Source organism: Engystomops pustulosus, chromosome 5 (assembly GCF_040894005.1).
Source record: "Engystomops pustulosus chromosome 5, aEngPut4.maternal, whole genome shotgun sequence".
NCBI lineage: Eukaryota > Metazoa > Chordata > Amphibia > Anura > Leptodactylidae > Engystomops > Engystomops pustulosus.
The window spans coordinates 75,148,668-75,169,617 of NC_092415.1; the positions used below are offsets into that span (position 1 = coordinate 75,148,668).

General features: G+C 38.3%; 1 protein-coding gene across 6 annotated transcripts in view; it reads left to right on the forward strand.

Moving 5' to 3' along the window:
- Positions 1 to 20,950, forward strand: part of NFATC1 (nuclear factor of activated T cells 1) — a 135,572-nt gene that overhangs the window by 48,989 nt on the left and 65,633 nt on the right. For all 6 annotated transcript variants that reach the window (XM_072152383.1, XM_072152379.1, XM_072152382.1 and 3 more), the window contains exons 5-6: positions 18 to 190; positions 1,159 to 1,299. In XM_072152383.1, coding sequence (XP_072008484.1) covers positions 18 to 190; positions 1,159 to 1,299 — 314 coding nt within the window. The remainder of the gene's footprint in view (positions 1 to 17; positions 191 to 1,158; positions 1,300 to 20,950) is intronic.

Here is a 20,950-nt window from a genome sequence, read left to right on the forward strand (position 1 = left end):
TATTTTTTTTATTGCAGTATTGATTGTGCAGGTATATTAAAGCTGCGCAATTCTGACATTGAATTGCGAAAAGGGGAAACAGACATTGGGAGAAAAAACACCAGGGTACGACTGGTGTTCCGTGTACACATTCCACAAGCCAACGGGAGGCCTCTGACTCTTCAGGCGGCATCCAATCCGATTGAGTGTTGTAAGTAAACTCTTATCTTAAACTTTCTATTCCTCATGTAAGGTCTCATGCATACAAACAGTTTTTGTATGTTGAATCAATGGATAGCTCACAGACAAATTAATTTCTATGGGCTCATACACACAGCTGTTGTTTCAGCAGGTCCTTGTGCAAGCACATTCTTTGAGCTGTATATCTCAGAGCATGTAGAATTCTTGTTTGTGTTTGTGGCTTGGGTTTTTTTTTCTCTTGGCAGTGTTTTTCTACTACTGATGTCAGCCCATGGTATGTTTGTGTGCATGCGGCCTAGATGTCCTGTGTCATCATTACAGATGAGCGGACCCGAACTTCCCATTCAGCTGGATTGGCCGCTCCGCCAAACAGCCAGTCTGGCATATTAACTCCCCTAGTAACTAACTATGGCTTTAATTGGCCAGGGGTGTCCCTTGGCCTATCACAGCCATGGCTGGTAGCTGGGGTGTTAATTTGCCGGATTGGCTGTTCGGCAGCCAATCCGGAAATATCTCCAGGTTGTGCAGAACGCACTGAAACCCCGAACGGGAAGTTCTGTCCTCTCATCTTTAGTTATCATTAATGGTAACTAAGCATTTTTAATAAACTACGTTCATATTTATGACTTTCCTGGTATTTGAGCCACAGGCACCACAACATGCTTTCTAACAATTCTTGGAGCTTTTTTTGAGAACACACCCAGATCACAATTTACTACTAGTTGTAAAGTGTTCACATTATATTACTGAGTACACATAGAAGACAGGATAGCTAGCAGGCCTTTACAAGTTCAACACAACAAAATCTAGCAACATAGTAACATGTGTTAGACACCCTGTTCTGAAAGCATATCTGCTGCATTGTGTCACCACTGCTTGAGCACTTGTGTAATCTATATTAGGAATATCACTATATTTACGCAGGACATCTGAAAACCTGCTGAGTGACGATTGTATTATATTTCATTTTCTTTGTAGCCCAGCGTTCTGCTCAAGAATTGCCTTTGGTAGAAAAGCAAAGTATTGACAGCTTCCCAGTGACTGGTGGGAAGAAAATGATTGTGACTGGGCACAACTTCCATCAAGATTCCAAAGTTATATTTGTTGAGAAAGCACCAGGTTTGTCAATTATATGTTCTGCAGACTGAGTAAATATTGTTCAGTTGTGATTTGTCATACATTACTAATATATTATTTTATTATATTCTTGCATTTTCCACCTGTGTACACAGAATAGACGCATGAGTATATGTCTTCGTTTCTCAACCTGCTTTGTGTCATATTATCAATGATTGCAATAAAGAGACTAATATGACGTAATATAAGCTTTCCCACGAATAACTGTAATGACAATATTCTAGCATCTGTTATCAAACACAATGTTGAAATTGTCTCTTCCTGTTCTATATAGAATAAATAGATCATTACTACATTTAAATTGGTAAATATTGTCCACTGTGCTCACAGTGGTCTTCCAGTAGTCTTGAATCAGGTCCATGACACCTATCCTCTGGATGAGTGGAGAGTCACTTTTCAGATGACAGGTTTCGTTTACCTCACAAATCTACCTATTGAGGTAGATCTAACGGTAGGTTGCTAGTAACGTGCTAATCCCTAAACTACTTTTAACTAATCTAAAATACTTTTTAACTCAACTATACTTTATCTATCTAAATATGATTATTATCGGCATAAGCTACTGGGGTGTGGAATAGCCTCTCTGGGCAGCGGGAGAAAAGGCTACTCCACGCCCCAGTAGCTTCTGCGATCCCTCCTACTTGCACATTTTCTCTAGGCTCCTCCCAGTTCTGTAGTGATCCAGCCCCTTCATAGCTCTGCGCATGCGCAGTAGCTCCAGCTTCAGAGGGCACGCGCATAGCTGCACTCCCGTTGGCTCTGAAGAATCCAGAGAAGGATCTAGATCACTAGAGCAGTGTGGGTGCACAGTGAGGACACTCAGGTAGATGGGATCAAAGAGGCTACTGGGGTGTTGAGTAGCTTTTTCTCCCGCTGTGTTTAATTAGAACGTATTTTACGATTAGGATTAACATAGATTGTGGTTTCACACCTTACTAGCATCCTAGCATCAGATCTTCCTTAACAGGTAGATTTCTGATGGTAGGTTTCCTTTAAAGGTGAAGGTATGATAAAATATCATGTAAGGTTATATGTACTTTGCATTGGACTATAAAGTTCCAACGTAAACAGGAGGTCATTCGCAATTTGAGGGGTACTACATAGAAAATGGAGCTGTACTTCTGGCTCTACTCTCTGTTGTTATCCCAACATCAAAATCAGCTCATCTGTTGTGGTCCTTAGTGTCAGCCCCATGCTGATTTGATGTTGATGATCCTATGGAGCCTGGAAAACATTAGTAACAACTTTATTTTTTTCACATGGAAAGATCAAACAGAATTTATTGCTGATTAGTTTAATAATTGTTTTCTTGTGATTCTGAGCTACATATCTTTGCAAATGCAAGAGGTTATATGGCTAATATACTGACTAACAAATGTCTCAGTTGTTTTGCTATCCAAGCCTTATTACACAGGTTACATTGTTGCACTGGATATTTCATCACCTTATCACAGATAGTATATGCTCTGATGAGCAGCAGTGTCCTGCTCTTTTTCACTGTCAGCTTGCTTAAGATAGTGTATTGCTAAATAGAAAATGTTGAGATCCATGTATGTTACGCATTTACTTATATTAAAGAAATAGGTAGAAGTCACCAAATTCAGGGAAAACAAACATTCAGAATCTGTCGAATTCTAGTTCCAACACATTCAAGTATTGAGTATTGTGTTGACGAATAAGGCAGTGCCAAGACATGTTTGGGAATCTTTGTATGACATTGTTGCTTTTGTTTATTTTGGTCATAGGACTAGTTTAAATAGCTGTTTAAAAGACACATTTTATTGTATATAAATTACATAAATTTCCTCTCAGGTTGAACTTTTCAAATTGTTTTGAGCAGTGTGATCCTATTAAGTGGTTGGTGAAAACATATATTGTGGATAATTATATTGTGTTATAATTAAGTAAGCCAATTCTGGAATACGCTTCCATTCAGCCCACTCAACAGGCATTAAAGCCAAAATTATGGAGCTGCGGTGAGGGCTTCCTCAGTTGAGCGCTAGGTCTGGTCTTTTTAAAACAATGGCTTTTTAAATATCCTGGACTTGAGTCGTACTGCCAATTAATGTTAGACAAAAAATGCTTGAGTATCCAATGGTGATGCATCATTCTACAGTAACTCTTATTTTAATTGTATTTTGCGTGCAGCCACTTAAATGCAATTGAAATAAAAATATATAATAATAGTAATTTTAGTTAATTAGCCATCTGCAGTATCTCCGACAGCAGGGTGTTTTCTTGTTACCTTCAAGAGTAAAAACAACAGAAGCAGGTACCTGACACCCTGCATATAGCTGCTGGGGGTTCCGCTTTTCTTCTGAGGACTAAGGAGATTTGTTCTTTGAAAATTAAAATTAACATAAAAGTTAATAACATTCCTAGTGGGTTTCAGCTAATAGAATTAGAGGAGGTTAGTCATTATTATAAACACCTTAGTAAAATCAAGCAAACTAATGAATGCTTCCATAGAAAATAAAATAATCATAGTAGGCAGAATCAAAGGGTTGTCGCTTGCTATTTTGCCGTGGTATAAAAAAAAATCAACATTTTAATGGGTAATTATAATCTGTAGCAGCAAACATTAAAAGCCTAGCAGTGGGTGAGTAATTAACCAGTACAGAGAGGGCAGTAAAAGAGGTCACTAGCTTCCTTTATTAACTAGTTCCATCACCAAGGTTTTACATATGGTACAGTGGCAGGGATTCATAACATCCTGTAGAGTGGGACCTTGAGAATTGCAATCACAGACACTCTTGAGGTTTACAACTGTTTACAGAGGACAGATATATTATCCCTTTTACATGTGCTCATACTGAGATCTTCTTTTTTATAATATGGGGACTTATGTTTTTGTTTTGGTCCTCTAAAACAATTCAGTTTGATTAATTTGTTGTTTATTGTGTTGATGTTGCATGGACACAATGGAGTAGTAAACCTATTTTCTTATTGAGCATTGCGCATCACACTTTATAATGGATGTGTCCTTTATTTTGTTCTGGATATAAAAAAAAGTGAATCAATACATTTGTAGAACATTGGCTTTAATTGTAAATATCCTAATAATCTTTACAGTAAAGTTCTTAGATTTATACATTTTGAATTAAAAATTTTTTCTTCTTAATTCCTGCCTTCAATTTAACCTCACTCGCATAGACAGTGAATGGAGTGGGGAAAAACATACTCTATTAATAGGACCCCAGTTCTTGTGAGGGGTCCAGATTGGATCAAATTGTTACCCCCTTTATTGTAGATAGGGATAACTATTAAAGTTGGCAAAACCCCTTTAAAATAATGTGCAAAAGGCCTAAACCATACTTTGAGCTTGCCCTGTCCACTTTTTAGTCTAACATGGAAAAATTAGAAAAGAAATGTACATCTTGCAGTGTCCTTTTAATTTGTAATGTTAGGGAACTTTCGCAATGTACATGTCCTTTGCAGAACACTGATCCGCTTTTAGCCTTTGCTATTGACAACAGACACTCAGTAAAATTAACAGTTTGTGCTATTACATTGGTAGTGCACGCCAGGAAAAATATACACTGGCAGAGAAAGTTATTGGAGGTGATTGTGCACTATTACACCTTAGACTGCATTTAGCTCCAGGTCTGACATTAATCCATGCCTCTTGCAAGACAAAATCTCAGCTGTTGTACCCTCAAGAGGCAGAGCATTATCCTGCTCCTTCAATAGGGAGTCTCTGTTCTAACAATGACTCATTCCAAGGGAATCCCAAATGAACAATCATGTCAGTGCTTGAACTTGAAAGCAGGAGTGCTGCCTTTTCAGATTAACCCTCTGCTTCCTAGTCAGCTGTGTTATGACTGCAAGAAGTGATTGTATGTTTCCAGATGACATGTGCTTAATATACATGTGTTTACCGCTAAAATATGAGTAGTATGTTTAATGTATACTGTATTTACAGCAGAAAACCTCAGTGAAAAGTAATTAAAGTGCTTTTTAGTGGTTTGAACCTGACTGCTTTTTGTGGATTTATTACTAAAGTGAAGGGGGGTCAATCATTTTTTAGAATCCATTTCATAAGCTTTGCAGTATAGATGTATTTAAGGGCCTGGTTCCTTTTAGACAACTCAAATTCATATGCTTTATATTTATTTTAAAGTGGATTTAAAGTAATTTATTAGGAACTGTCACTTAAAGGAAATCTACCATTTAAAAATGCCCATTCTGACCCACAAAAACCTTTAGGTCAGTGCCACACGTACCGCTTTGTTTGCGAAAACGCAAACGCAGACAAAGCCGCACCCACCGTTTCTCTGGAAATGCCTGCAATTGGGAACGAGCCGCCGGTGTTTTGCATCAAATTAACGCAAAAGACCGGCGGCTCATTCCCGATCGCAGGCGTTTCCATAGAAATGCTGATGCTGTCGGGCTGCGTCCCCCCCCCCCCTGGTGGGTGCGGCTTTGTCTGCGTTTGCGTTTTCAAATGCAGACAAAGCCGTACGTGTGGCACCGGCCATAGACAGGTCAGGAGGAGCTGATGCAGGAAGAAGGCTTGAATAGTGCCAGGAACCGCTCTTTTCGTTGTAAAAGTGATTCTTATATTATGCTAATTAGCCTTCGACACTGTCTTTGATTTTCGCGCATCTGAGAGCCGCTGATGTCACTGAGCTCTCGGGCACACTTGTACTTATATTTAAAACATTGATGTCAGGGGTTCATGTGAAATAAAAGATTTATTTACATTGGTGTCAGTGGAGTGGCCCCCTTTTTGTTGGTGGGAGCGGCGAGCATAGCTATATTTATGTAAGCTCACATACAAGGCTTAAGCAGTAGTTTGCGCAGCCGGCTCCCAGGCACACTAGCGCATGCACATATTCATCTTAAATCGTGCAGTGGTTGGCTTGTAGGGCAGCTGCGCGAACTACCACTGAAGCCTTATAGTATCGCGAGGATTCGTACAGGAGACCGTGGGGGGTGAGCGTTTCTGGCACTATTCAAGCCATCTTCCTGCATCAGCTCATCCTTAACTGTCTATAGGTATTTATGGGTCAGAATGGGCATTTTTAAATGTTAGGTTTCCTTTAATGGCATTTTGGTAAAAATATTCTATCAGTATTTGTGCTTCAAAGCAACCATTTCAACTAAAAAGAGGAAAGGGTACATAACAATAGCACTGGTTTAACCAGGACAATGTCACAAGCTGGGCTGAAAAAGGAGTAGGGTATATGTTTAATCGCATTCAGGAATAGATGGCAGCAGTCATGAGGAGGAACTGTAGGCTGGTACTACACCACCATACTCTGTGAAAAACAGACCATGCTCTGGCTGGAATTCTTAGACTGAGCATAGTGCCATGGTGGGACACCTTGTGTAATAGTAAAAAGATGATACCAGACGGAAGCAAATTGGTCTTTAAAAACATAAACACATCCATTTTTTTCACCCAATTGTGGACACTTTTGTGTATAGGTATCCTGGGGATTGTCAGTGGATTACAGATCAGTGCTGCTGTTTCTTCGGCATGCCTAAGACTACAAGCACTTGAGAGTGGGCAAAATCGTGCCTGATAAATGAGTCTTAATGTGCATTTTTTAAGACCAATGTCCAGCAGTCTACTATCTGTCTTCCACAGACCCTCATAAACTATAGCCTATGAGTTATCCATGAAAAATTGTTCTGACTAGAACATTCCCTATTTCAACAAATCAGTCGCATTGTAAGTTTGATTAACAACTGATTCATTAACAGCAGTTATCCATTGAAAAGTATTGAACTAAGTACAGTTGCATGTCATCCCTTTAAAACAATCGGCACATGGTCGATTTTAAACAGTCATGTACATCTGTCCTCATAGTCCTAAAAAGGTAAATTTAAAAACTGTGTTGGTACCACTCTGGGTTTTTATGTTAAACAAGTCTTCAGGCCCTTCAATGCAAGGCTCGTCTTATTCAGCTTCAGATGATGTTTATTTATCATTAATGAGGTACAAACTGAGCACGATTTAGTGTGCAACACAAACATAACTGTTGTGAATGAAACTCAATTTTTCTATTCACTAGCAACTAATGAATAATAAAATTCCAAATGCTACAGAAGTTCTACAATGATGTGCTTGGCAACAATTTTTTTATTGTTAACTTCAAAAAATGCAATTTAGGGATGGTTCTGAGTAACAATTAGTGGCAAAATATAAAGAGCTTACTATATGTCTGACATAAAAGTTGTAAAAATATTTGCAAGTTATACTTATGTACTATACAGTTAATAAGTAGCATTTCTTTGTATGGTTGCAGCTATTTTATGGCGCAAAATGAACTAATACGTAAAAACTATGTAGACATGGATTTAGGTGCCATAATAGCATCAAACTTGGTGATGTTTTCCAGCACACATATTCTAACCTAAGAGATCAGGTTACACGTGGCAGACCATTACATAAATGTATATGATCAGGTCTTCGACTCTTTCTGTTATTCAATCTGCTTCTATCGTTTTATTTTCCATGATCTACTTCCTTCTGCTACTTTCCCTCTTATGTACTTTCGAAGTTCTCTGTTTATTTTTCACAGTTTTTAGCAGATAAATACACAGTTCTTACAAATCATATGTCTGGTATATTTATGGTCAAATGTAAAGTATTGGATATTTTTTTCAAAGTGCAGTTGGCATGGATTAATTTATTCTTCAATGTACTTTTTGATCACTAGACCATTGCTACAGTTGTAAAATTTCTTCTCCACTTGAATCTGTAAGTCATGTATTTACACACAATTTTTTTAATAAAACAATTCAAATACAGCAAAAATGTGCAAACATTACAAATGGTAGAAATTTAAACATTACATTTCATTACAATGAAACAGGCTTAAGTAGTTTTATCAAAGCAGGGGCATGGCTGGGGGCCACATGCACAAAGTGCCAGGAGGAGGACAAGAAGACTATTTTCCCTAAGCTTTGATTTGCTTAGCAAACTGAACTTTTGCAATGAAGAAGAATCCCCAGATACAACATGTCTAAATTAATCTAGAAACTTGTGGACAAGTACACTAGAAAGTGAGTAGTATTTTGCTGTAATTAGAATAATTCTGTAATACAGAACTAAGAAAGCTAACTACATTAAACAAGGATTTAGGGATCAAGTGACCTTGAGATTTCACTTGGCTCTGCAATTCACATGTCCATTTCTGTCTACTAATCATTAAGCTAAGAGTTGTTGAATTTTATCAAGAAAAATCAGCAAAACATGCAGAAAGCTATGAGGGAAAAGTGAGGGAATCTATGTGGGTTCTAAAATATTATTGACAATCTATTACATAAAGGAGAATATATTTTATATAGTGTTATTGTTGGGCTCAATTTATTTCATTACCTGTTTACACTAATACTGTAAAATACTGTGGGTTTCTTTGCACAGGATAGTTGAAAACAGTCAGATCACTGGGCGATTGTATGAAAACACAATTTGATTCCATTCTTCTCCAAAAAAGGTTTTTGGGCATTTCATGTACCCTAAAATAATATCTTAAAGTTTTAGGTAGAAGACACTCATGGAGCTTTATTGCTTTATGGTGCAAAATTAGATTTAGATTTTTTTAAAGGCCCAATCATAATTGGAAAGTAGATGTATAAATCTTTTCTTTATATGTTCCAATTATTTCTAAATCCATTGAAAAATGTAAAAAATATACATTGGAAAAAAAACTTCATATGTTGAGCCTAAATAGGAATGTTGCTTTATTGAATACATCAACATACAGTAGCTATACAATTTTCTGTTTGAGGCTAGGTATGGGCCTTAGTTATAGAAGATATATCTTGTATTATGTCATGGCCTCTTTTGTTTTGTGTCCTTTGGTTATCCGTTTCATTGTGATCCCCTGGCTATTTGTTGGTAGCATCCCTTTAAACACTAATAATCTGCTCAAACAGCGGCCATTATTGAAACCTTGATGCAGATGCAATTGGAGGCTTAGAATTTCAAGTGCTGTTTTGACGAAGTGTGACGCTAGCTGAATTCTGGCCAAGCTCCATTTGGTAAGAGATATTGCATTCTTAGAGGTCTTTCCACACTCTTCCCTTTGCCAGTAGCAGTCACAGGGAAGAGGCCACTGGCCAGGAGTGTGTCATATTACCACTTGTAATCAAAATGTAATTCATGTACAAAAATATACACAAACGCTACCATTAATTCATTGAAGCTGTGCTGTGTCAGTCTCCATATCATATACTGCAAGCTTTCCCTTCATTCCAAAGCAAATATACCAATTTATATAACACCAGTTTGTTAAACCCAGCATGAAAGGTAGTGGATTTAGCCAAAAATGAATCAAATATACATCTGAAAACATTGTAGTTTGAATTGGACATCCTTTCGAATGTTGCTTTATGGATAAAAATATTTTTAATGAATGTTTATATGTTCTTACTGCCAACACTGACTATTTGATTTAGACAGAACGGTGTACTTATTTTTTTTAGTGCAAGTTTTATTGCATATTTGATTTCAGAATCCTATGGTGGTACTTGGCACAAATATAACATATCTGGTCAACTAGAGGCTGTTACTCAGATTTTAACAGAAGGATAAAAAGTCTTCAACGTGTAGAGCTCTTACTCACTCGTAGTTGCTGTGAGTGTTTTTGTCTGATACGTTATGCATGCAGAAGAGGGGAAGTATATTAAGTATATTGTGAAGTAACTAATTCTAAGTTCAGAGAAGATTAGGGCACATTTGCTAAGGTCCGTGCGTCAGTTTTCTGTTGGACTTTGCATGTTCTTTTTAGTGTAAACTGCTTGCTTATTAATAAGTGTCTGCACTACATTTGTGTTGTACACGACCCTTTTGGGGCGTTCCGCCGCTCAGTCGGACCGTGCACCACATTTAACATGCAAAGTCTGACAGAATTGTTGTTAGGATCAGTGGATCCTCTGGACCACCGCGGGAGATGTAACTAGCCAACACCCGGAACCGGAGCCTAGCGGCACCTGGTATTCACCAGAGCCCGCCGCAAAGCGGGTTGGACTTGCTGCGGCAGGATACCACTAGGTCGTTCCCAGGTGTGACTAGCCCACGGTGGCAGCCGAGGTCGAGGTACCTTAGCGGATGACAATCTCGTAGACAGGTCCAGGCACAGGGTCAGGGCAGGCGGCAGAGATGCAACGTCAGGTCCAAGTCCGGGGTCAGCAACAGGAGGTCCAGGCAGGTGGGAACGGGAACACAGGCACACGGAACACAGCAACACGGAGGAACTCGGGTAACACAGGAGCGGGAACACACAGGAATACACGGGAACACAGGAATACACGGGAACGCAGGAATACACGGGAACACAGGAATACACGGGAACGCAGGAATAATCGCTAGTAAGCTTTCTCTAAGGCTATGAGGCACAAAGATCCGGCAAGGGTAACAGGAAGAGGCAGGCTTATGAAGAATTGGGCAATATGGCCAGCGCCAATTAATGGCGCGCTGGCCCTTTAAATTTGGAGAAGGTGCCGCGCGCGCGCCCTAGCAGTCGGGGACGCGCGCGCACAGCGGAGTGGAGCGAGCCAGGAGCCGGGACGGGTGAGATGCGCTGGCGGCGCGCTGGCTGGGGCAGGGCGGCACGGGTGAGCCCGCGACCCGCGATGTGGGTCGCGGGACCACCCGTGACAATTGTGTTGCAAAGGAGCACCAAAAAAAAGTGGTGCACTCTGTCGGGGCAGTGCAGGGAGCACCAGATTCATGATGCACGTGCACCAGATTCATGATGCACGTGCGCCAGACATCCTGAATCTAGCGCACCCTGCACTATACACAGGCAAACTGCATATACCTGTATAGTAAATGTGTCTAAATTAAACTTAAAGATGAAGCTATATACTTTCATTAGTCACCCAAAAACAGTAAAAGTGGGCTGTCAAAAGATTTTTAAATATAAAATTAGAATTGGTCATATTGTGGTCACAGCTTTTTAAATGAAGATTATAGATAACATACATATCATATATTAATATGTTACTTTTCTTGGCCCAGGTGAAGGGATAAGGTGAGTTTTTATCTGCAGGCCATCACTACCCACCTTTTGCAAACTCTGGCCACTGTGACCTATGGTGATGCTCCCTGGATGCTCATAATTTAGTGAACTTTGGCCCTAGGCTGCACTGATCAACATAAGAGTTATGACGGGTGTCTGCAATGAAGCTTTTTTGTTAATCCTTGTTCCCCTGACAACCCAAAATTGTAACAATCCTATTGTTGAAAAAATACTTGGGAGTGGAGTTACTTACATAATATACCAGTTGCTACGTACATACAAATTCAACATACAAACTTCCAAAACCTATCTTGTACGTGACCCAGGGACCACCTGTATCTAGTAACTCCAAACAAACATGACATTCTCCCACTAGCAAAGTTAGTGTGATCTTGTTGTTTCTTCCCTAGCACTAAGTGCAACCTGAGCTGAGTGGTGACAAACACTTCCGAAGGACCTTGTAGATTTCAATCTTTACAAATGGAAGGACAAGAAACTGGGTGCAGTGTGACACCTTTGTACCCATACAACCTTCAGCTAAAACTGCAGCTGATTTCTCACAATGCATATCCTAACTATTGTGAGAAACCTGAAATATTGTTTCCCTATATTAATTTTATGTTTTTAATTATAGTATCAAGCTTGACAATTGATTGAAATGAAATTGCCTCTCCACTGGACAATTTTGGTTGTATTTAGGTTTAAACCCTTTTTACTATTTTAGTAGATATTTACCAACAAGAAAGTTGCCCAAGGTTTAGAGCTTTGAAGTTCTTGGGTTGAAGGGATAAGCACAGTTTTGTTTACATTTTTCAAAATATTCTACAGACATAAATTCCATTGTCACTTACATATAAATACATAAAAATTATCATGAGTTTGATTTAATCTTCACGGTTTTGTGTTATTTTATAATTGCCTTATTAGTAAAACATTTGCCTGAAGCCAAATACTTGAAGTGAAATTCTGTGTGTTCGAAAAAAAGTCATGATTCTCTATAGAGCTTTAGTGGGTACTGATACTGTGTGTCCTTGTTCTGCATTGATTGTTTTCTTTTCTCAAGCACACTCAGAGTTGAATTCCCTTTTGCTGATGTTGAGTGGCTTGACCCTAACTGAACATTAGGCTTATCTTGCTCATAAAGCCATTGCTTTGTGAAGCACGAGAGACTTGTTTCACGCCTCTCTTTCAGCACAGTTACTCTGACAGCTTGAATTAACTTTGCAGAAAGTGAGATGAGAATGATCGAAGACACAATGAATGCAAATTAATATTATTTCATGGCCACTTCTGTTTCTCATTATATGAAGCAACATTGATCGTGACATAACAATCTTATCATGATATATGCTGTGTAAGTTACCTTGAATCAAATATTAGTGAAAATAATATTGAAAAGTTATTATTGAAAAGTCATGTGTGGCATGAGACATGTGTGGCATGTATGTCTCTCAACTATGGTATAATAATCAAATACTGGATAAATTAGTAACTTTTTACTTTGGATGCTGAATCCAATGTAATTTTGGAATGTTCAAATGTTTCAGTTTAGAATAATCAGTAGTGAGTATCTACAGTACAGAACCTATTTGTACTGACACTTAGGCTGTGAAATGCACCCAAAAGCAAGGCCCAGAATATGAGTTTGCAATAGAGAAAGCAGCCTTAGAGGCACTCCTTTAGAAAAAAAAAATCAACTTACCGTAACTGTATCTTATTCTGTATTATTAGAAAGAGATCTCTATCTCTGTGCAAAATCTGCACCTGACCACCCTGACCAGTTATTGTCACAGTCATTTGAGGTCAACTGTAAAGATGCAAGGATAAAGTTTAAGTCCAGTAGATTTACTCTGGGATGAGCATGTGCTTGTGCTTATGACTATATGTGATAGAGGAATCAACTCACCGCCACTTCTTTTTAACTTACATGTAAATCCTAGATCTCTTAATTTTATTGTCACTTAATTTTAGTCACCTTTGACTTCTCATTATACAAATTTGCAGTTTTAGGCTGAATTCACACGAATGTATGCCTGTCGGGCGTAGCCGGACGGGGATACATCTGGCACCATAGAGAGGAGGAGGGGTGACCCGTCCCCTCTCCATAGCAATCCATTGCACAAGGCACAGTAACAGAGGAAAGGATAGGACATGTCCTATCTTTTCCCCGTGTACGGAGCGGTACATGCAGCCTTTGGGGGACGTTTGTACGGCCGCAAGCTTGCAGACGCACATACGTTCCACTACCGTCGTATGAATGTAGCCTTAAAGAGCCGTTGGATAAATATTTCTCTTTACAAATCTTTAATCATTGCTATGTTACAGCAATTGATTGCTACATGGAAATTATTTGGGTGGGTCTGTCCTAAGGTTTAAGTGAATCTACAGAATAAGTGACAAGTGTGTGATCAGTGGACGTCTGAACACTGTGACTCCTACATCTACCATGAGAACTGGGATCCTCTATCCCTTGATATCAATAAGACAACAGAAAAGCAGAGTTCAGCACTTGGCCAATTCCAGCAACATAGAACAAATGCTCATCTGTTACTTGGCATGACATAACAGATGAGCATGTGTATTGCTGTTTCATACAAACTGTATAGACCAACTCAAGTGGCAGGGACAGGGAATACTTTGAGGACACTTCTGGCTGAAGACAACCAAATTTACTATAGCCAGCGGCAAAAAGCTGATGCAGGTTATAGTTAAAAACCTAAGCTATACAATGGTCAAAAGCAGAACAGCGGAATGCCTCCACGCCAGGCTAGCTATTGTCTTGTGCAAGACAATATCAGTTTATCATATCCTTTGTCTTTTTATAAATGGCTTATTTTTAAACTATATATAGAAACTGTAATAGAAAATAGATTTAACATTGCTACATTTCTCTTTTCTTTGGCAACCGTTGAAGAAATTTGCCTGTTTGCTACTACTTTCATGTATTGTCATTTGTATACTACACCTATAGTTCAGATAAATACTTAGATTCCTGATCACATAAGTACTATAGGTATAAGGATTAATGAAGCTAGATAAAGCTAGTTATTAGGCTAATTATTATATTTTTTTCCTTTTAGTCACGTACATGCTGACTCAGGTGGACAGTAGCAGACAAGAGGCAGATTCAGCCAATGCTTAAACAGTTCAGTTAATGCCTTGCCTTAAAGGGTTATTCCCATGAAGACAAGTTTCTTATATGTACTCAGGATAACAAAATAACACATTCTCTAATTCACTGTTATTAACAAAAATACAGAATTTCACAGATATAATCCCAACCTGTCTTTATCAGTCCTGGTGTACACAATTTCAGTTGTCCCTAGACACGACCCTGTAACTTCTGACTTAGGGTTGGGCCGCCATCTTGTATTTCTGTGTGAGATTGTGCAAATGAGATTCATGTCTCTCTCTGCTCTGTGTCTGTAGCCACACCCCCTGCACGGAGCTCAAAGACACTCATTGATTACTTCCTAACAGGACACAGTGAGCAGAGAGAGAGGGACTTCAAACTAGAAGCTACAAGGAGATAAGTGATCCGGGGGAAGGGGGAGGCTGGCACATATCTGTGAGATGTAGCAGCGCTCACAGTGTAACAGTGTAAAAGTCTGTCAGCCTCTGTCTAATCTCATAAATTTCTGATCTGTCTCTGCTCTTTCTATGTGTCAGATACTAGTACAATGTCAGAAGTCAGATGAAAGTGCATATACACCTGTACCTTGATAATGTAACCACATTGTCAATCCACAGCACTTGATGGATAATAATGTGTCTGCTTAGAGAGTGTCTGCCCACACCCTGGGAATTTGCACTGAGCAGTATAGAGAGTGATAGGAGCTAAAACACCAATAAAACTGAGTAGAATTATAAAAATTAAAACGATCTTTCGTGAGAAAACCCCTTTAAACTCTTACTGCAACCACCATCCACATATTAAAATAGTTAGACACTATTATTTAGCTATTATTTGCATGAATCAAAAATGCTGTCTAAACTCAGTTGACCATATGGCCTATGTAACACTTTAATCATATTTATTTTTTTAAAGATATTTGCTTTTATTCTATATTGATATTATTACTTTTCATGTGTCAGTAAATTTACAATGTATTTTTCTATATGATCCTCCTTTCATTCTTGCATTGAACTGGGAAATAAAGCTGTTAAAGCATGAGTGGTCACCCGTCATCATCAAATGTTGACTATGCAACTCATGAGATAGCATCTAAAATCACTTGCTCGAGGCAACAAGAAGGCAAGAGACTAAATTAGTGTCAGTCTGCAAGTAGCAGGCTTTTCTTTTTACATTTATGTATGTGCGCTATATTTGGAGCAGCATTTATTGTTCCTGGAGCAAAAACAAAAAAAAAAGCTGTGAGCAGCAGAAGAGAAGGTGATAGTGTAAGTGGCTATAAATGCTCCTCCTCCAGAGCTTTCCTAGCCTGTGGCTGTTTGCTTTGTAGCCTGCTAGCAGACAGTCTCATAAATAAAATATGCTATACTTGTAGTGTTTCCTTTACAGAACTTCTATAAATAACCCTTTTGTTGATATATTGGATATAAATATATTGTACGTACAGGCAATTTTGTTTAAAAAAGTATATTTGTGTAATTAGCCAAAACCAAATCACATTCATATGTGATTTAGTATAACTAATTAGAATCCTTATGTTTACATTGTTAAAAAAATATTGAATATATGTTATATATCATGTGTATATATAGCAACTTTCAACAGGCCTGTCACATTGTTATCATGTGGATCTACTACTCAGTTCCTTTTATGCTGATATGTGCATAGTTCTCATGTCTCTTTCACTTTGTATATTGTCAATTCACCTTCTGAGTGGTATTTCAGTGGACTACACATTAAAGTAATTTATATTGTCAGTAGTCTGTATCATTATGTAACATAGAAGAATCATTATGCAGGTGGAATTAAATGAATGTAGTCATATAAACACTATGGGGGAGGGTTTCTATTGCAGAAAACTGGCATAACATCTCTAAAATAATTGCCAGCAATTGTGATTATTATATTATTATATATATTATAGGGAATGGTGGCATGGAGGGACTTGAAGGGGGCATGGCCGTCAGAGGAGTAGGCTGACGGAGCACGTTCCTTCCCCTGCACCTCTGCACTCCCTGCAGGAGGAGGTGATATTTTACAAGTGAAAGTTTGTCTGCTGCTTATACTTCTATGCCAGGTTAAGGCAGGAGAGCCTTGATGTATTCAGCGGTACCTGAGGGGTATATCATAAATCTCCCCCTATGTCTGGATACTTCTGCCATTTACTTGCAATATGAAGATGTATGCCAATAGAGCTACTTTAGCATACAAATGCAATCTATTTTGTTTTACATTATAAAATAACATTTGTTTTGGGTCTAATATTATAACACTAACCTTATGGAAAAATTTGGTGAGAGTCTAAATATGCATAATAAATTGTGAATACTGTATTGAAAAATGTAATGTAGTGATACTAAGTTCTCTGGCAGCATATTATATTCTGCAGGTTAAGATGGTAAACATTATCCTTCTCTATATTTAAAAGTACCATATCCTTCCACCCCAAAGACATAGTAAAACTGCTTTCTCTATAGCATATGTCTCTTCCAAGCAGAATCTTAAAAATTGTCTAAGTGGGTTAAATGTTGCAGTGAGAGCTTACATTTAAGAGAAGATTCCTGTGTAGTTTTTATTGGGTCAGAGGCAGACAGTGATTTAATATTTAGGGGCAGAATAATTATGAGCATCACTGGAAATGATGGCAGGGCATGCCATGAAGTAAGCTGAAACAGAAGATTTGTGCAGTCTAAACAAGTTCATTGAAATTATCCCCTTAGAATCACAAGATGCAGATCCATACTGTCAAATGCAAACGAGTAGGATTATAACTACTTATATTCTGTATAAAGGTCTGACTTACTTAACGCTTGACATATGACCATTCCAGCTGTGTTATGTCTGCGATTTAATTATTTGCATTTGGAAAAAAAAATGTATACACTTTTTATACTTGGATTTTTGCCAGTCACTGATTTATTTTGGATTGAAGGGGTAGGGTAGGGTAACGTTAATTTATATTTTGTAACTTGGAACATTTAAAACAATTGTCCGATTTTATGCTCGAAAATAGAAAATATGTTATGGTTCATGGACATGGCCAAAAACATTTTTATAAAACTTAGATCTGTACGTTGTACAAAGAACATGTCAACTTACATATTCTATGCACAACTGCAAAACTTAAGTATTAATGTATTGTAATTGTTTCAATTTAAACATTTCTTGGTTTTACCAATAGCCATGAGATTGCTGAAGTGAATCTCCTGACTCCTGATAAAATTTACATCCTCTTTAGGCTACATTCACACGAACGTATAGGGGACATATATACGGATGATGTATATATGGTGTATATATGTCCCCCATACACCGCAATGGTCTCACCGCGCCGTACTGGAGCGGTCCGGTGCAGCACACACGTTGCAGCCCTTTGTTACTCTATTGAGAGGGGCACGGGTGAGCGGTGCTCTCCCCCACCTCCTCTCCCCGGTGCCGATGTATGCCAACCGTACAACGGTACGGCGGGCATACATCATGTGAATGTAGCCTTACAGCTGTAAATGTTCAATATACCCCTGTATTGTTTGGTAAGAGCTGTTGACTTGATGACCTGTCAACCTGATCAAGAATGTGTTTTAAGAGAATGTATTCTCTGCCTTCTTTCTACAGGCAGTATAGGCTCCTTACTCTGCTATGAAAAGATATTCTCTGCAAGTGATATTTTAATACCATCAGTTTAAGTAGAATTAATTAAAGGAAATTTACCATCAAAATCAAGCATGATAAATGGGGACACTTACTCATAGATCTAGGCACCTTGACTATAGACATCTTCTAATATATGTTATGCATGACCCCCTCTTTTCCAAAAATGTAAATGCGCAGAGGGCTTCGGGGGGCGTTTCCAGAGTCCCCACATACGCTGGCGTCAAAGGATGTTACACTTTGTACCCCTCCCCATGCTCCCACAGCAGTTACCCCTTCCCTCTGTCTGATGTAATCTCACAGCAGCAGAGAAAATTTCAGCAGACAGTGGAGGGGGAGGAAGGTCTCCTGCACTGTGTAACAGCCCCCTTAGCATAATTTTAAAAGTTGATTTTAGAAGATAGGAGGCCATGGATAACAAATATATAACAGTAATATAGCTATTTGTTTGGTGAAAAACTATTAACGAGTGAATAGTAGTGTCATGAGGCAAGTCATGATAGTTTCATAGAAGATTGAAGAAAAAAATCTGATCCATCAAGCCCAGACTATTCTCCTACATAGGACATGGGAGGAAATTATGTTCCCATAATGTAATTTTTTGGTTAAGTTTTTAAATTATTTTGTAACCATTGGCTTTCTTTCGACTCATTTTGTTATAATAGGAGATTTTGCATGTAGCCCTTTTATAACTGATGGAAACATGCCTTCATACATGGAACCTTATGAGGAACAGAAAGTGACCTGAAGACCTTCCATTTAGCTTCTCTATTTAGTTTTCGTTATGCTCCACTAAATGGAAGAGCATAATGGAAAACTCAGTGGGGGTGTGAACAGTTTCTAAAACCATGTAAAAAATAACTGCCTTGAACAAAGGTAGGCCTCTCCAGCTCCATAGTAGATGCTGTAGCTATAGTTACATCTGTGTACACATTGGTTTTCTGATTTCAAATTTACAATCTAGTAAGATTTTCAGGTCCATGCTCTAGCTAAACCCCCTGAATTGGCCCACAAGCAGGAAACTTTTCATTACACAAACAATATCAATTATATGCTGGAATAAAAGGCTATACCATCGATATTCAGCAATGTAATCACAGAGTCTTATGGGTTACTTTATAGGTTACCACAGCATCTGTGACCTTACAGAGGCCTTTAGGTTTGCAATGTGTTAGGCGTTGGTATTTTGTAGCACCCTCTTTATTATGCATGTAAATTCTATTTTCAGTAATTTAGCTCATGTTCTATAAAAATATTTTCTAAAGGAAGAAGATCAATTTTTAGATTAGCCTTGGAGAATTGAAATGCTTAGGGATGACAGTGGAGAGATAAGGCACCTTCGGAGCTGTGTTATTCCCACTCTGATACAACAAATATGCCGTCAGCTATTTTCTTCTTTAATCAACTGAAAAATAAGTAACTGTTTCATAATATTTAATTAAATGAGATTTTCTGAATTGCTCTAATAAATGTAACGAAGTTTCATTAAATATTAGAATGTTATTTTTGCTGCACAGCTAATGCCATTTGGAGTAATAGCTTATGAGCTGAATCCAAATGTCTGTGCGTAGCCCCATCAGCTCCTCCCCATTAGAGCAGATGTGGCAGGCATACAATGGAAACTTCTGTGGCTCATGTGTCCTCAGGCATATCCTAGCGAAAGAGGTTATCCCACAGAGATTGAGGGCTGCAAAATATACATAGGTAACGAAACTAAATGCTTTTACTGTTCAGTAAGGTCATTTTCATAAACGGGCCCCCGCAAATTGGTCTAGTACCCTTTTTTCAGCATTTGTGTGCAATTCTGCAAAACATGTTTACAGTAAGGGGCTGACGTAGTGGTCTAAGGTTTCCCTCCTGGACTTGCTCCCAGTTCATAGGCGTTGAGATTTCCCTGTTGGTTTTCTAGACGTAATATGAGGAATTGTCTACGTTTTTTTTCTTCATCTACGTCTGTATCACAGCAGATCCTGCTCCTTATGTTATTCTTAAATAAAATGTCACTACTTCTTAATGAGTAGACTACTCTTTTATAACCATAAGGTTCTGGATATTCTCCGCAGAATTACTTGCAGCGTTGAAAACTATTTCTTGTTGGCTTTCAGGATCCTGACAAAAGACTAAACATGGTTCAGGTTTTATTTTTGTATAACTCTGGATTACGAGGTATAAATTCAGTGTTGTACCACGTAGCCCTTCTCCTAAGTATTTAACAATATGTAGTGGTATGTGCAGGCTTTGCCAAGAAAATCATTTCTACAAGATTCAAACATATTAAGAGTAATTTAGATGGCATGAAATGTGAAGACATAAAGCAACTGTATTATTTAAAATGTTATGAAATATAATCCTGTGTACCAGTTATACATGTGGACTTGTTAATTTGTCATAATATGAATGTCTACCTATATCATGGTGGTATAAATGCTCTAATTATAGCGTAATTTGTTTTTATGGTATGGCAAAATAGGGAATAGAGTGCTGTTTACATGTTGGAAGCGAATACAAGCGATAGGCAAATGTCACATCAAGGAATTTTTAACCTATTCTTTAAAGAGGTAAAGTAGCACTTTAAATTTAAAGGGGTGGTCTCACAAACGATTTTAATGGATAGGGGGATAAGTGTCTAATTTATGGCTGTCTTACAGAAATGCTACAGTCCTGTTTTTTGTTTTTAAACATACAGTCAGAAACTTGTCCTATGAAACGTATTACTCTAAGGGAAGTGCATAATAGCCGAATACAACACTATGGCAGTCTTATAATGTAGAATGAAGCAGAACACTCCATGGGGCATCATATGTTGTCGCTACTGGCATCGGCTTATGATGTATCCCCCACCCCTGGAATACAATTCTACACCAGGCCGTGACAG